This window comes from Phalaenopsis equestris, unplaced genomic scaffold, assembly GCF_001263595.1.
Source record: "Phalaenopsis equestris unplaced genomic scaffold, ASM126359v1 Scaffold000264, whole genome shotgun sequence".
NCBI classification, from domain to species: Eukaryota; Viridiplantae; Streptophyta; class Magnoliopsida; order Asparagales; family Orchidaceae; genus Phalaenopsis; species Phalaenopsis equestris.
Window position 1 is genome coordinate 264,927 of NW_018164706.1, and position 17,864 is coordinate 282,790.

General features: G+C 34.5%; 2 protein-coding genes across 7 annotated transcripts in view; one reads left to right on the forward strand and one right to left on the reverse strand.

Moving 5' to 3' along the window:
• Nucleotides 1-213: 213 nt before the first annotated feature.
• LOC110024640 (L-aminoadipate-semialdehyde dehydrogenase-phosphopantetheinyl transferase-like) lies at nt 214-10,089 on the reverse strand. 4 transcript variants are annotated; one of them, XM_020724717.1, is made up of 7 exons: nt 10,022-10,089; nt 9,742-9,940; nt 7,130-7,262; nt 6,556-6,797; nt 6,057-6,228; nt 5,511-5,734; nt 214-700 (listed from the first exon to the last, which is right to left on the reverse strand). In XM_020724717.1, exons 1-6 carry the CDS (start codon nt 10,023-10,025, stop codon nt 5,555-5,557), a joined length of 930 nt encoding a protein of 309 aa, XP_020580376.1. In that variant the 5' UTR covers nt 10,026-10,089; the 3' UTR covers nt 214-700; nt 5,511-5,554. The 4 variants fall into 4 exon arrangements, with proteins under 4 accessions (XP_020580376.1, XP_020580379.1, XP_020580377.1 ...); XM_020724720.1 differs by lacking the exons at nt 214-700; nt 10,022-10,089 and adding exons at nt 9,438-9,491; nt 9,588-9,644 and having other exon boundaries at nt 5,331-5,734; nt 7,130-7,272; nt 9,742-9,829; XM_020724718.1 differs by lacking the exons at nt 214-700; nt 10,022-10,089 and adding exons at nt 9,438-9,495; nt 9,588-9,644 and having other exon boundaries at nt 5,331-5,734; nt 7,130-7,272; nt 9,742-9,829.
• Nucleotides 10,090-14,904: 4,815 nt separating this feature from the next.
• LOC110024641 (L-2-hydroxyglutarate dehydrogenase, mitochondrial) overlaps nt 14,905-17,864 on the forward strand; it is a 33,124-nt gene continuing 30,164 nt past the window's right edge. For all 3 annotated transcript variants that reach the window (XM_020724721.1, XM_020724722.1, XM_020724723.1), the window contains exon 1: nt 14,905-15,260. In XM_020724721.1, coding sequence (XP_020580380.1) covers nt 14,976-15,260 — 285 coding nt within the window. In that variant the 5' untranslated portion in view covers nt 14,905-14,975. The remainder of the gene's footprint in view (nt 15,261-17,864) is intronic.

Genomic DNA, 17,864 nt, shown 5'->3' on the forward strand with positions numbered 1-17,864 from the left:
TAAAAGTAAATTTAGATCGGAGATTAACCAACAACAAGGCCTATAAAAGATCGAGGAATACACTTAACAGAAAAATATTATGGAGAAATCACGAGAAATCCATTGCTTCCTACATAACAGAGACACGAAGAAAATTTAGCCGCTCATGACAGAGAAAACTATAGCAAAAATTACCATGTGAGAATCCATTATAAGAAATTGTTAAGTCCGCAAAGTCAGCAAACTTTCCTCTCATATATAGTCTCACAGCTCACAAAGCAAATAAAAAACTCTCCCTATCAGGTTTTCGTTAAATGAGGAAAACAACTGTCAAGAGAGCTCTCAAAATCTCCCACAAACTCTCATCTTTCAGTCTGCAAGCCCTCTCTGATGCAGAACTCTTTGTCCGAGTCTCCGAGAGGCCAAGAAGACCTCTCTTATGACAAATGCATATTTATATTTAGTTTTTTTACATTAGAGATCCAAAATAAACACCCAATCTCTCCAAATCCATCAATAGGTCTAAAATTGGCAAGAAATCCCACAAAAGATGAGTTATGAATGTCCCGCAGTGTTGCCACGCTAGACCCCAGCATGGTCGCACCCTAAACTAACGTGGTCATGCCAGTTCTGACGCGATCATGCCCAGATCAGGCGTGGTCATGCCAGACATCACTATATGCGCATTTTGACCCTGTTTTGCGTGTTCGACTCCTATAACCTGCACAACATCAAGAAAATCATTTTCAAGTGTAAATCTATGATAAATAAGTGAAAATAATATTAAAATATAGAGAAAAATATAGATAAAAGCACACAAAATTGAAGCATGTCACCTCTTTGTTGTTGCTGCTGCAGTTGATTGTCAAGAGTATTTTCTTAAAATAAAAATAAGTTTCCAAAATAATTAATTTATTAATTCAATAACTTAATAAAATATCAAACTTGAAAAATAAAAGTATTAAACGGACTAGCATCAGTTTAGACCATAGATCCAACTAAACTGACACTACTGGACTTAGTGCTTACAAATGCGAAGATGGAGGGAAGGTGGACCTATGCAAAAGAAACAGAAAGTGATAGCGATAGCTAGCGAGCATAGCTAGCGAGCAATTGAGAGGGCACACAACGCCGAGCACAGATTAAGGCGAGCGCGCGAGCGAGCAAGGGCAGAGGGAAAGCCAGCAAAGGTGTCGCCACATGTGAGGAAAATGTCGAGAGCTTCTTCTTTCTATATTTGTGGGTAAACCCCTCCTGAGTGTTGTTTATTATTTAAGGCGGTGTTTGGCTGCATCTAGGGCTGTAAACGAGCCGAGCTTGAGTGAGCTCAGGCTTGGCTCGTGTTCGGCTCGTTCCAAATAGCTCGTGTTCGAAATCGGCTTGTGAACAGTGTGTTTGTGTTCGGCTCGATTTAAATATTCGTGTTCGTGTTCGGCTCGTGTTCGGCTCGAAATTGGCTCGTTAAACTTAAATTGAGAAAAATAGATGTAAAGTGTGGGATTCGAACCCGGATCAAATATATACAAAAGAAGACACAAACCACATTGCCACATGAGGTGTTATGATTTAAACATAGACATAAATATATATAATATATTATTATCTAAATAATATATGTAATATATTGTTATATAAAAAGTTATATAATTTTTTTTTCGAGTCATTTCGAGCCGAAAACGAGCGAATAAAATGTTGTTCGTGTTCGGCTTGTTCACATTTCGAGCTTAAAAATTTGTTCATGTTCGGCTCGTTAGGCTTAACGAATTAGCCGAAAGCTGCTTAACGAGCCGAACACGAGCTGTTCACGAACAATGAGCCAAATTGACAGCCCTAGCTGCATCGCCGGAGTTGTGTTAAATAAGATTTATCAAATATGGTAAATCCGACGAATCTTTACCTGTATGAAGGTTGCAAGCAACGGGGGCGTAAATCCAATAAATCTATCTCTCAATTGAATTTATTAAATCCAGGCATTGCTGTAGAAAAAGACGGAACGGTAAGAAATCTAATTTGACAGAGCGTTGGATTTAGTTGTCATTTTTTTTTTGGTGTTTGGCCGGATTTAATTTAAATCCATGGCTAAGTCCCTAAAGATTATTTAAGATATTTATGTTAGGATTTTCCAATTGTGTATATATATATAAATATGAAAAAAATCTTAAATTTCTGCAATTAAGTTTAAAGTGAAATTAGCCCTAATTTGTGTTTATAGATTACATCCTTGAATGAATGCATGCTAACACATACAAGTCTACTAAGGATCTTATTATGTGAAGTTTAGGTTCATTGTATAACTTATATGTTTAAGAAAATAATATAAGTTTTATTTGGTGAAAATGATTGGTTATTAAGGTATATAATTAATAGCTTAAATCATATATAGCCTTAATTTATAATTTATAACAAAACTATTTAGTTATGTATAATTAAGAGAATAATTATTAAGATTTTATTAATTATAAATATTTTTTTTGTAAAATTAAATAATCAAAATTCTTGAACTAAGTCAAGATATTAAATTCTTCATGTGGAGAGAGTGATGAATTATTGCTTAAAGACCAAAAATAGACGTAAAAGATATTCTTTCTATATGGTTTAGTCATATTATATATTAGTGCCTCTTTTGTTGCATTTGGATGTAGATAAAATTAGATTCTTCCTAGATTTTTGTTTGATATTGACCTTAGGGTTAACAACTGTGATGTAAACTCCATCTAACAGTCTGTTCCCACCTTGGTACTCTAGGCTCTTAGGCCGAGTCGTGACGAAAACTAGCTCGTTGCTCGTACAAAGTGGGGTATCTTTAATGGGGCTAAATAGTAAAAATAGATGCTAAATAGCTAAGAGAATCAAACAATCCTTTAATATATTAGTTTTCCCAAATGTTAGATAAAATTAATTCATAAAATAGACTATATAAGTTTTTGTAAGGGCATGAACTTGAAGAATAATATCTTACTGAATAAATTAGCTACTTTCCATTATATATGAATCCAATCCTAAGTAAGCAATCAAGTTTAAATTTAATCATATATTAATCTTAAACTCGATCTTTTACAAACAACATGTAAAATCGGAAAGGTTCAAATCAACTAATTAAATCTCTAGCGATGGCCGAGTTGATAGAATATTTTAACTGAATGAGTCTATTTTCAAAATATATGTTTCAACAAATATCTAAATAAATCAAATTATTATAATTCTTGAACCAGATCGTCTGTAGGCGAGATAGAGTTAGCATGGTTCATATACAATATTTGTTAATCTTAAACCCAATCCTTTACAATTAAGATATAAAGTTGACAGGATTCAAATCATGTAACAAAAATGGACGTGTTGATTGAAAATTTCAATAAAAAACTTTTAAAACTAAATAAAGATTTTCAAATCAAAATTCTAAAAGCAAATAAATCAAAATATGTCAGTTGAAATTAATCACTTAAAAGACTTAAAGTAAGCCTCATTCACCCTCCATAATAGTTTGTTGTGAGTGACAAATTTTTTATTAACTTCGGCTCACAAAAAGCAAATGTCACATCAAGCGTATCACTACATTTACACTCAAAGTGATCTCACACTGATAAGAATGCAACTCGAGTCATCAGTCTGTATAGTTTGACGCATGTGCTCAATAAAAAGTAACAGTTATGATCAAAACCGTCAAATAACATCATTTTATTTTGGTCACGGATGCAGTCGGTATATTCATCAATGGTTTTCTACCTTTTGAGTTATAAACTATAAGAGTACAATTGATTGTCACAAAATATTCTCTTAGCTAAAGTAGACTTAAATTTCTCTCCTTAGACAAACATTCACCCGAGATCTACAAGAGTTTTTTAGACGATGCAACATATGATTGCTGACAATGATCTTTCAGTCAGGTTGACTCAACTATCTCCTCCAAATAGGTAGATCAGGGACCATGACGATCGGGGACGACGAAATCATGGAATCTTGATATGGTTAGTCATCATTTCCTCCACTCGCTTTAAACTCAAGGTGATAAATTTTATAATCTAAATCCTAGGGTTGCTGCTACTCTATATTGAATATTCAGTCTTTAATGAGTAGCCTTAATCGAAAGCTCTCACCTATTATCAAGAGGAGCAATTAAGAATAGGAGCTTGCACCTACGAGAAACCTCAAATCCTAGATCAAAAAGTCCTCACAAATTGAGGGTAAATCTCTGGGTAGCATCTTATCTACAATCCAATTTGTCTTATGCAAATTTGACACGAAAAACCAAATCAAAAACTCTCAATAACAACTTTGAGGCATTGAATTTCGAAGCCCGCAACAATCTAAGGCCACTCTAATTTTATCTGCCACTTGAGCTACTCCAACCCTTTCACGGAATTTTGGTTTCACATTTTGTCTCTAAGTGTAAAAACACTCATCCACCTACTCTAATTTTATTTGCCACTTGAGCTACTCCAACCCTTTCACGGAATATTGGTTTCACATTTTGTCTGTAAGTGTAAAACCACTCATTTACCTAAGTATTCACATCTCAACAACACTTAATTTTATATTTCTCTTTTACAGGCCAACATTCTACGTCACAAAGCATTGCAGGTCTCACCACCGGTCTCACCACCATCTTAAAAAACCATCTTAAAAAAATTTCCTTCTAAGTCTAAGCAATATTTTTTTATAACACAATAGGTCCTCGATGCATTCTTCCACTTTAACTATCCAACTTGATTTCTACTAATAACATCCCCATCTATATCACCATCACTTCGAACAAACCCAAGATATCTAAAACGGTCACTCATTTTAATGACTTAATCATTCATTATCACAACCCTGCCACTAGATCAACTATTATTAAAACTCAGTCAATGTATTCAATTTTAGGTTCTTGACTGACTTTCAAAAGAGAAAAACACTAAGATTAGCCAAATTTTTTGGGTTCATTGTAGCCTAAGCTCAACTAAATGTATATTAGTTTTCGGTTAAATAAATCAATTTTCAAATTTATGTTAGTTAAATTTTATATTGCATCATGCTTTTTAAGTTTATAATTAGCGTGGCAGAAGCAACAAAATATCAGTAACAAAAAGATATTCAGCAGGGAAATACTGTCCAATAGAGTAAATTTCCAGTAGATTAGCCTATAAATAAATCTCCTAGTTTGTGATGTCGTTCTATTTAAGTAGACCATCAAGATCATTGCTACTGTTACAAAAGCACATAATTACTCCGCAGACATGTAGTCCGTATTCTTAAAAGTTACCTGAAATTGGTACAACTATAACACTTTTCATCTCTTTTCTTTATCATAATTTAAACACTTACTAATCATATGCAACATTGTAATTCTAATATTAGTTGAGTTTATTTCGCACAGTCTTTTGCAAACCAGTTGTCCTATGGCTCAAAATGGTTTCTTCTACTAAAAAAATAAAACAACGAACATGTTATGCTACATTTTTGGAGAAATAATTTGGAGAAAGTACTACATTTTGGAGAAATAATTTGGAAAAAGTACTACATTTTTTTCCCTTAAAAAAATGGTTGTATACCTTCAATTTTCGCTCAGTCTGTTCATAAGAGAGAGCCTGAACCTTCAACATAAACATGGTTGCAGAATTGCAGGACGAATCAGCTCTTCAACGGTCCAGAAAGTGAAACCATCATCAGGAATCTGGAGCTCATTCCAATAATCTTCTGGTTCAAAATGTAAAGCTGAGAATGTTTTTTCAAAACTCTCACTTGCACATCTGGGATGACCCCTAGCTACAGATGCCTGCATAGATTCAAAGAATCAAACTACTAAACTTGACAATTATCAAATAGTTTCAATAAATAAAACTTGTCCAGAATTTTCCAATCATCTAATCTCGAGAATAGCTAGGTATGATGATAACAAAAAGAAACATAAACATCATTATGTTTTTCCTGTCATAAGGTACATGTTTTCCTTTGGCATGTTAGTCTATTTTATGCCTGATTTATGGTGGTTGAATAGCCAAAATTTACCAATGTGCCCAACAAAAGAATAAAAGCCAGTAGTGCATCAAATAGTCTATATTTGAGGACCGAAATGAAGACAATCTAAATGAATTTACCCAATGGTGCTGATCAAGCTCAATATGCCAGAATCTCCAATCTCTAGATTCCTCACCATCAATGCAAACAAATATGTTGGTCCAGTTATTATGATTAAATTCCAACCTATGCAACCCATATCCAAGACCCGCGCCGATGGCTTTAACAAATGCCTCCTTCAGGGACCAGTACCTACATGATAAAGTAGAACATAATATGAGAACCACGACACATAAACCAGCTGTTATGCGAATTTAGAATAAGAAAAAGCCAAATTTTACAAAACTGAGCAAGAAATGGCAGAGAGCAAGTGCATTTCTAATTATTTCTCAGAAGGTTTTGTTAAATACTAGGAAGACATATGTGCATATAAAAATCAAATGAGTTCATTATGTTTAATCAAAAATGAAATTTTTTCATTCAATCATGTGTCTTGAAAAGTGTGGCCACGCAATCAATGTCTATCATCGTACCTGGATATAAATGATAAAAATAAAGTATAAATATTTGTCATCGCACCTGTAAAATGTGGCCAATGAATCATAAGGGTTGTTGGATTTCATAATGTCAGTCCATTCTAAAGTTGTGAAATGTGATGAAAAATTGTTCATGAAATCGATAACAGTTTCCTTGATTGGCATGGAATCAGAAACAATATCAAAGCCCACCAAGAATGAAGGTTCTGATGCTATGCCAACATAGTTCCCATGATGAGATGCGTTGAAGTTGAAATTTGGGAATAATGCAAGGTCTGCATTTGGCTGCAATGAATTCAAGAAAAATTTTCAAAATGAAGAGAATAACACTTTCAATGTGAAATAGATAATATAGAAGAATTCGTTCGTTTTAAGAACATAACAGATGACAGTACTCACGCTGCCTTATTAAACTGAGAAAAAAGGAATCACATTCCTCAATCCCATTAATTATTTTTTATTTAGATGATATGCATTTCCTTTTTCACTCTTCCCACATTTCCATTCTATTTCATATGAAAAATGATTCAATGAAGAGCTTATATATATATTGAACACATTTATCATATTAATTTAGCCAAACATAATTAAACATAAGCTTGAGAAAAAAATCATACCAGGTAAGGTTTGCCCTCAGCTGTTCGCTTTATTAATATTTTGTCGATTGGGATGCCAAAAATATCATGAACTAGTGTGTATTGAAGCAACCGACTAACAAGTGCCCTTTTCCTGTCTTCATACCTAATGAATCTGTTCCATTCTAAATGTAAGAAGATAAATATAATTGGTTGTATTAAGATCATCCACTAAAATGGCTTGAAAGCAATTCATAGTCAATACAATAAACAAACAAAATTTGTTCCTAGAGAAATAGGAATTCTGCTGGAATTCACTGGATTCCATATGGATGTAATAAAAAAATTTCAAGATATATGTTAAACTCCACATACACCGCAAATATAATTATTTCATTTGAACAAACAAGCTTAGGGCAAAAGAAATCAAAATAATGATGAATTAATTTCAGAAATGAGATTACATTCAACCAAATAAATAAAGAATATTAAATTCATAGATTCCCCCAACCGATTGGATTGAGTTAATTTAAGAATTAAAATATTCAAAAAAAAATCTTAATTTTTTTGTTCCTCCAATATTTTAATTGCAACTAACCAACTGAACCCTCAAACAATTTAAAACCAAGTTTAAAAAAACTAACATGAGCTACTTGAGACTTCATACTTGATTGCAAACATGATAAAACATGAAATATTCAAGTTCCTGCATACATTTTACACTCAAATATGGAAATGATGCTTTGCTTTTTCCACACAATTCCATTTGAGACTTCATACTTAATTGCATCGATGATATAACAAGAACTATTCAAGTTCCAGCATACATTTTACACACAACTATGTAAATGATGCTTTGCCTATTTGACATATACCATAGAGTATTCGACTCAAGTTTATAACAGATATCTAATAGTACGAGATCCCTTCCATAAACTCTTATCATATCATTTGCTTCACGAGATTATCAATCAAATGCAAAGTCATTCCATATTTTAATCCTTACATCTACTATAACAGGTAGAGTTGCACGTTTTTGATGTTGAGAAACCATTAATTGTTCAATATAATTCATTGTTGAGCATGATTCATAGAATACTTGGAATAACAAATTAGAAGCATAAAGGCTTGAAGTTATCAGTAGAACAAAGACTGAGTATACTATATGAAATGTGAAAGGGTATAATGTTTATAATTATTAATAAATATTATTAAACTATAAAGTGATATCTATATGTAAGAGGTTTAAATATCATAGTTCTATTGTTCAAACGAATAGGAATAAAGATGAGTGTACAGCTTCTACTGTTAAGACCAGATGAATAAAAGGGATAAGTACATCATAGATATTATGCAAGAAAAATATGTGATCTTTAAAGTTATGTATTATAAAAGTTTAATTAGATCGGTAATGGTATACAAATTTAAAATTGAACAAGGAAAAAATCTTTAACAGCTAAGTTGATTGTAATGAAAGCGAAAATTTGAGATGAATTTATGGAAAAATGAGGAATAAATAAGATAATTGAAAGTAGATTTGATTGGTTTGGAAACATGCATTTAAGGGTGAAAAATACACCCAGACAAACAAACAAAAAAATCTGCTGAAGGTCTAGGAAGCAGAAGAGGCAGGGTGAAGGTAGCATCATAAATAGAAATTGTTTAAGAGATTTGTAAATGATAGGTTCAACACTGTCCGCAATAATGAGTAGGAATCAATGAAAAATGAGAATTCATGAAACTGTTTCAATGATAAGTCCAATGATGATGATGAAGATGATGATGGCATGCAAACCAAATGTGATAGCATTGGATATTATGAAGGATTGTGGATAAAACATCTTTTTTGGTTCTCTCTTCAGCTCCTTGCACATTAGAGGTATCCCAAGGTTAGTTGTATCCAATGTATAATTAACCATTTCTTCTTCTTGTTTCCTTGTTTTCAATAAACGTATCACAGATCAACTTATTTCTGCTATTTACATAATTGCTATATTGAGTTTAAGTTTTTCAATTGAACTTAAGGTCATGATGGTGGTTCTGTAGGCCAAGCTGAGGAAGGTATTGTGAAAAAACTACAAGTAGAAGATAAAATTAGATATAGTAAAGCTTCTTATGAAAGTTTTAACAATTTATGGATGACTGTAGGCTCAAGAACAACTCTTGCCTAATTACTTAAGACGTTGGGGAAGTCAGGCCATGCCGTTGGGCAAAGAACATTAGGGATATTTGGGCTTTATATGCAAAACAATGCGTGAGAAAAATTTTGCCAACAGCTGCGTTTCTCTGTTCTGCCATACAACCCTAATAAAAAGAAAAATTAATTAAAAATAAAAAATAAAAAACAAACCCTCTAGAAGTTCCATAGCGGGAAGTTCCAGCAAGGAAGCTCCTTTGACTGTCCCTGTCTACCAAAACAGTTAAATCAATATCCTTGTTTACAAACAGAAGGCAAACTACAGAGATTCATTACAAAAAAAAAGTTGGAACTTTTTTTCACCTAGGGTGCCTCAAAAAACAGCGCCCTCAAAGAAACATACAAGGCCTGGGATTCAAACTTCAAAGATTCAAACAATCCAAAGAATTCAATGCGATGAGGAAGAGATATTGAAAGGTGATTGCTTTAAAGTTAATTAATTTAAAAAATAAAAAACCTGTTGATGGCAGAACGCTCGTGCGGCGGAAAGAGACAGGCAAGGGACGATAAGTGATCCTCGGAAGGATTCCAGGAGGCAATATTCACGATCCACCTCTTCATCCCTTTCTCCATTTCAAGTGCGTCAGTAAAAACACGAAGGAAACACCAGAAATTTACTCTTATTATCGAGTTGGGATAGTTTCCAGCCAGAAATCCTAGTAGAGGACCATAAATAAAAGAAGTGGAGTTCTTACAAACACATCACAGACATTCGAAATGTTAAATTTGCGTATTACCCATCCCCGAAATTGAGCAACATCTTATAAATCATTCCTTGGCACCCGTCGATATCTGTATAAAAAATTGTTGGCAATGTCATTTCCCCGTCAACCCCACACTAAGCACCAAGCTCAGCTCTCAGATGAGCCAGCAAAAAAAAATAATAAAGATGAAAAAAATTAAGTTAAATTAAATACACTAATTTTGAAGCCACACGTATGAGACTACAAGAAGTCAAGAAGTGGTTCAAATTTCTGAATAGTGTGGGTCCTAATACTAGTCCTCTAGGATAGTCAATAGAAAAGCTATCTGGCTATAACCTAGGCTTCTAACAGAAAAAGTTAGACCTCGTCAAAAAATGAGGTCAACAAATAGACCTCCAACATGTGTGGTGTGTTGGACTGACACACCGCACGTATTGGTATTAATCGAAATAATCAACAAAACCAACACAGTTGTCTAAGCCAACATACTTAGAACATGGTCGAGAAAGATTTCAAAATTGAGCAAACTGGGCTCAAATCGAAAACGTAGGAGAGTTTATGCTAGAGAAATGGCAGATGTGTTTTCGAATTGTAGCCTTAGATTTGAACTTTCAAACTTTGAGTGAGATTTAATTTAATTTTCTTTGTTTTTTTGCTTGATTTTGATTTTGATTTTTATTTAGTTTTGAGAAGGGAGTAGGGTGAAGGCTTATCTCGAATGTTGAGTGCTTTGATTTCAATTTCAATTTTGTGCTGAGAAGGGAGTATGGCGAAGAGCTATACCGAATGCTAAGAAGGAGTAGGACGAAGTCTTATCCGAATGCTGAGAATTTAGGAAATTATGGTAAATGCAAAGTTTTGCAGAGATTTTGTGAAGATTTGTTGAGATTCGTGAGTGCAGAGATTGAAAATTTTTGTTGAGATTTATGAGGAATTTTACTGAGATTTGGTTTATGCAAATATTATGAAGAATTTTGTCGAGACTTAGTTTATGTAAAGATTATGAAGAATTTTGCTGAGACTTGGTATATGCAGGAATTTGTGAAGAATTTTGTTGTGATTCATTTATGCGAAGATTGTGAAGAATTTTGTGAAGTGCGGAATGTTTGTAGAAGTTCTTGCAGCGTTGAATTTTATTGACATGTCTGTGCAGAGATTTATGAAAATTTATGAGATGCAGAGTTTTGTTTTGATGTTGAATTTTATTTTGTTTGAAGTTGAGTTTTATTTTGTTACATTTGTTTTAGGATTTAGACCCAGTTTTAGACAATCGCGACATCTATACTTCTAAGAACGAGACTTTATCTTTGAAACATCACGATGTGCAATACTCCTTAAGTTATCATCCATTGACTGGAGACACATGCAGAAAATAACACATTCTTTAAGGTACTATAAGAATTATATTATTTCAAGTACACATAAAGATGCAATATTTCTAATGAGATCACGACTCAAGTGGCTGCAACTTTGTAGCTCCATTATGATAGTCGTCATTTCTTATCACTGATTTTGTGTAAAGGTTGTCCATATTGTTTTTGAGAAATTCTTTTGACGTTCTTCGAATTGTCGTTGGAGTTATATTTTCTGAGCATTGGAAGGTAAGACTTCAAAGCCGAATTTCCATTGATTGCTAATAACATAGTTTTTTTTTTAATTTCCCCCTTTTTAGGCCTAAGCAGACTGTTAAATTTCTATTCATGTGATTAAAATATTTTTTATTGTCCAAATATATTCTTGAGCCAATTAATATCCAACCAGAAGGCACAGGGTCATTTAACTTCTTTAGAGTATAATATATGAAGAACTTTTTTAAGAGGAATTTTTTAGTTTTATTAATTAGGGGAGAATTAAAACGCCAATTTTTAATTATATGCTCACCTCAAGCTTTTTCTCTGGGGGATTTTCACATATTCCTCTTTTTTGTATTATTTTTCTTTGCTCATTTTGTTTTATGAGAATTACTATATCTGTTAGAGAATATTTTTTTTAAAAAAATTTGAATGTCCAAACTCCCCTAATTAATAATTCTGAAATGTTTCTTAAGATGAATTCTGAGATATTATAATTCATCTAAAAGCTAGGACCAATCACATGACAGAAGATTAAAAAACTCGTGATATCCTTAGTCAATTACTCGTATTATAATCACACTATTTTATTTTGAATTTTGTTTAGGATCCAGTCAGAGTTCTTTAAAGTGGAGGACCTTGTTATTAGGGCATCAATTTCATTCTCCCCTGAAATCATAGTCTTATCAAAGTGTTGGAATTTTGTCTTGGATTACTTCTTTCTCGATTGTTTTGCTTATAAGCTTTGAACATTTTGTTAACCGTGCTTTCCCAAACATTGAGTAATTCTTAAAAAACAACAAGTTCTTTCCTTTTTCTTTTTTTTATTGTGGTAGGATGGATGGGATAGGCAAGAATTGCCCCTGCTGATATCCATTTAACAACAAAAATAGTATAATAGTAGTCAAGAGGAGTTCCATCCATTGTTAGTTGCGTAAATGGATCGACTGAAATCATATTGAGAGAACCTCTTTTAGGTTCCCTTCAAAAATTTCTCTGAGATCACTATATTCCCATTCTTGAAGTTTTTCTCGAGCCAATCTTTGAAACTGATACAATCCTTTATGGTGCGCTCAAGCATTTTGTGATATGATATCTGGGGTGATCTTTCCTACCGACCTCGTTCGACTTCTTTGGTTCTGGTAATTTGAACCTGGGCTTTTTGACCAGATATTAGAATATCTTTGCTACAGTCTCATCCTTAAAGGGATATTCTTTGTTTAACAATTTTGCACAGGTGGACGCTGCCTTCCATCTATCCGATATGGCCTTCGTTGGAATGACAGTTAACCGTGTTGTTGATCGTACTGCTGCAGATGTTGGTCATACTGCTGTGAATGCTGGTCATACTGTGACGAGAGCTGTAAATTGTATTGTGGCGGTGGCTTTGTCAGGATTTACATCGGTTGCTTACCCTTGTCAACTGTTGTCACTGTCCCTTATCTCTTTTAAGATATCTTTGTTAGCTTTGACCTATCCTCCTTCTCCAGAAATTCAAGTTGTTTGGCCTCCTCTTGCAAGCTTGTGGCTTTGCTAAGTAGTTTCTCGAAAGTCTTGTATTACACTTTGAAAATCAAAAAAATATTTATATTAATTTATTTAAAAATTTAACTCGCATACATATTGCTTTCTTTTTTACTTGTATTGTTGTAGTTTAAGAATATAAATATTCAATAACTTGTTTCACTCATTATTATTTTAAACTAACTTTTTAAGTTTATTAAACGATTAAAAGAGGAATGATAGATGAGAAAACGTTTATAGAAGATGCAAACAACCAATAACTAGGTAAAATTAATTTTATTGTTTTAATTTAATTTAATTTGTGACTTTTTCTTATGATGAATAGTAACTGAATATAGAAAACTTAGTTCCTAACTTTCGATTGTTTCTTCTCATCTTGGCTATTTCCAAGCTCTGGGTTGACTTGTTACACCATACGTGTCTATTTGCCTTCTCTAAATGATATGCTGATTTTACAAGCATAATTAGACTCTCATAAGACCTTACAATCACTCTTCACTTCACTCTCACTTGATCTACGTTCCTCTAAGTTCCCTCTTCGTCGAATGCCTCTAAATGTTGAACCCCCCTCTCCATCTTCAATCTATGTTTTTTATCCTTTACTTTCATGAATCAACATGTGTGAACCGTTGAAACCAACTAAATACGTGAACTAGCGCTTAAGTGTTGGTATGTGGTGCTTAGTCACTAGTTCCGAGTGCTTGAATGCCTGCAGTCCAACGCTACTTTCCAGCCGCTCGAGTTTTAGTGCAAGGGTTTTGGGCGCCTAGGTGTCAGTATGTAAATACATAAGAATTGAGTGGAATAATGTAAATTTTCTGTAGAATTGTAAGTTTTATGTAAAATTATCTAAAATAAAATTATTTGTATTTAAAAGGACATTTCAACTCAAAATGAACTATTTTCAGGGTTCTTACATACATAATATTCAAAGCTTATTGGCATATTTCACACTTAAACTTCTATATTTATATATAAAAAAACATTTTCTAACTTTCGTTAATGGATTCCGTCACCAACATGTCATCTGGTTGAAGTGGCAGGATGGTCGGTGTAGTGCTGCTCATAGAACCATGAGGGAGGTCAGTACGATGTTATTTTGATTTTGTTGGTGGAGTGGGTGGCCAGAGGAGAGATGTTGAGATTTAAGAAAAAAAAGATGAGCCCCATAGATCTCGGTGGGGTGGCCAGTGCTGACAACGTGCAAAAGAGAGGGAGGGAGAGAGATAGAGATATTGGGTTCATGAACGGTAGAGGGTCACCAACGAGGCTTGTTGGCATGAAAAGGAGATGGGTTCGGTGGGGTGGGCAGTGCTGACAACGTGCAAAAGAGAGGGAGGGAGCGAGATAGAGATATTGGGTTCATGAACGGTAGAGGGCCACCAACGAGGCTTGTTGGCATGAAAAGGAGATGGGGCTGGCTGGGTGGTTTTACAGTGGCTGGCCGGGTGGTTTTACAGTAGGGAAGCAGGAGCAGCAGAGAGGGACAATTGCCAGTGTGCGTGGAAGGAAGAGAAAAGCGGGAGCTTCTATAGTTCTATTATCGTCTTATGAAAAAAAAAAAGAGAGCCACGTACAACTCTTTTCTATTGCGTCTTTTTGTATCAACAATTTTGTATATAAGAGAGAAGGGGAGCATGAGAGAGAGGTCCTCGGCCAAGAGATTATTGGAGGGCAGATTAGAAAAGAAATCAATTAAGGGAAGTTGAAAAAATATTTTTTTTGTAAATCTAAAATTTTTGGGTGTAAAACATATTAATAGGTAAGTTTTGAATACTATGCTTATGTATGATTAGAAAAGCAGGATATTTAACTGCAAATCTCCCATCTACCCTTGAGCATGAAACTGTACGCACTAGAGAGCGCAAACCAAGGTCCCAAATCGACCTCCGATGCTCTCGAAAGCTTTCCGCAAAGCGGCAGAGTTCGCAAAAGCGACGCCGATCACTAGCGCTTGCCGGAAGCTAGTGAGCTCCTTCAGCGGAGTGCCGACTGAGCCGGCCGACGCGGTAGTTATCGGCGCCGGGGTTGTTGGGCTTGCGGTGGCGCGAGAATTGGCGCTTAAGGGGCGAGATGTCTTAGTTGTGGAGGCGGCCTCGACCTTCGGCAGTGGGACAAGCTCTCGAAACAGCGAAGTTATCCACGCCGGGATTTACTATCCGCTCCAATCCCTCAAGGTGACACACTTCTAGCTAGAGTTCTTATAACCTGTTCCTTTATTTACTTGCAAATTCGCTATACACTGAAATTTTTGCTCATTTTAAAAGATTCATAGGAATTTACCGCTCTTTTCCCATTATATTTATAAAAGAATTATGAACTTCGACGAAAGAAACAGCCGTTTCTGAAATTGATATGATTTTGAATCATAGTGAAATTCTGCTTGAAATCAATCACCCGATTTAAATATACCTACCGTTGTTACATGTAAGAAACAGCTTTCGTATGGGAAACTGCATAAGGAAGATTTACATACATAGCTTTCAAAATATTTAATTTTACATATTTAACATATTTAACAGCTAAGCTTTGTTATTTGCTTCTAATGGAGTCAAAGGATCTCAAGGAACGAGACGGATTGCCTTTGCTGGTAGTGCTCCTTTTGGCAGTGGTTCGCCAAATCTATTGTAGGCTGCTTGGAGGCAATGGTGACATTGTGGTATTCACATTCTCATAGCCATGACTTTGGAATGCATAGCACATTAAGGGGCCATGAGAAGGTTGGGTGATGACAAGGTTGGTGTGCATAGCACATTCATCTTTATCTTTCGTGATAGTGGCAGTTGAGGTGATGACAAGGTTGGTGCGCATAGCGCATTCATCTTGACCTTTGGTGATAGTGGCGGCGCTAGCTTTGCAGTTGCGGGCACACTGGCGAATGAGCTTATGAGCTTGTGATGTGTGAAGGGCTGAGGAGATGGTGATTGAGGAATGCATGGTGTGATTGGCGGTGACATAACCAACGGCATGTGTAGGGCAATTGGACTAGGGCGGAGGATGATAGGATCATGAATGGCAATGGAGTTGTTATTTCTTATTTAAAATATTTTGAGTGCTATATAAATATATATATATATATATATATATATATATATGAAGTTTAGGTGTTGAATCATGTAATTTTTTCAAGTGCTATGTAAATTTTCCAAGAAATAAAGAATGTGGTGCACATGATCTTTATTTAAAAATTTTGAAAAAGAAAAATCGCAGCGCATTACACAGTGGAAACACAGTAAACTACGTGGACGTGAGACAAATTTTAAATTGTGCTTATTTATAAGTTATATATAGGAGGAAGCACTTGAAAATCTAAATTTGCGTAGTAGGCAAGTTGCTTGTTTGACATGCAATTTGTTTGAAGCCAATGATTCGCTTTGGATCGAGCCAATCATTATTTAAACCGAAATAACCCATAACGTATTTAATAATAAGATTTAAACAATACACATATCAATCCCCTTTTTTTCAAGGTTTTTTACACAAATTCTTTTATCTAGAAATTTACACTTTTTAGCCAATTTTGAGAAGATAGATATACTACTCATAAAACATTGCTTAGTTTGATTTAACATGTTTAGAGTTTTTGTTAACAGAAATTTACATAAATATTTTAAAACAAAAACATACGTGTTACGTGGATCATTTAAAGTTTAATTAAAAATAGATGCTTGAGCAACATATGACTTATGTTTAATTAATTATTGACTTGGATCAAACCCAATCATTGGATTCATGCTAGTTTCTCGGCATGGGTTCTTCTTAAGATTTATATTTTCAAGAGCTCATTCCTAGATATAATCGTACATAACATCCATTTTAAAAATTTTCCATGTATATGAATTATAAAAGGCCTCATTTTCTTGAACTTTGAGGTGTCAATATTAATCAAGATGAAGTTGATTGTTTCTAGTATCCCTGGTATGCAATAAGGCTGAATATTACCTAATGGGCGTGTAGAAATGTTTTGGAGGCTATTCAGAATTGCTTGGCAACTTATCCTCCTGGTGCTGAAGACAACATTACCTTAAGTCGAAGGATGAAGCAACACTTGAAGGTCATGGAAGCTACTGCGGTCCCTCCGCTTGAGGTGAGGGCAACATAACCTATAAATGACGAAGAAATCTAAAAAAGTCATATTGGCCATGAAGGATGATCGGGTTAATCCCCTCCTGGAGGTGAAAGTGATGTGATTTGGAGGTGGCATAGGTTGGTGGATGGTCATTGAGGTTGGATGTGTTTGAGAATAGAAGAGCGGCCATAAAATAAATTTAGGTAGTAGTCTGAGCTTTAAAATTCTCTGTTATACAGCATGGTTGGTTAAAAATATCTTATGATAATGCTATTTGTAAAGGCTATCACACCACAAAACGGGGTTGTTTATTGTACTTCGAAGAATTTTTAGTTATCTTTTATATCTTGTGCGTGTTTTTTGTGATCAAAGGAATGCATGTAAACTGTGAATACAAAGCTGGTGGGCTGGGTTTCAGATCAATTGATAGATATATTGAGATTAACCTTATAGCATTATGGATTAAGCTAAGAGCTAACACTTCTCTTTGGGCCAATCTAAGGTAAGATATTTTAAGAACTCACACCTAAAAGCTGCTGTGCTTACGCATGCAGATTCAAAACTATGGACTGAATTACTCAACATTAAATCTAGAACTGAAGATTTAATTGTGTGGGACCTGGGTAAAGGGGATATCAGTTCTTAGATGGATGATTGGTCTTTATTTGGTTCTCTTGCTCAATTTCAGAATGGCCTTCTCAATGCTGATTTG

What these genes read in the sequence shown, in the direction of transcription:
- LOC110024640 (XM_020724717.1), bottom strand. An exon ending in GAGCGTTCTGCCATCAACAG is followed by an intron (nt 7,263 to 9,741) that starts GTTTTTTATTTT and finishes AGAATGGAACAG; the next exon opens with ATTCATTAGGTATGAAGACA. An exon ending in AGCTTGATCAGCACCATTGG is followed by an intron (nt 5,735 to 6,056) that starts GTAAATTCATTT and finishes GAATCTATGCAG; the next exon opens with GCATCTGTAGCTAGGGGTCA.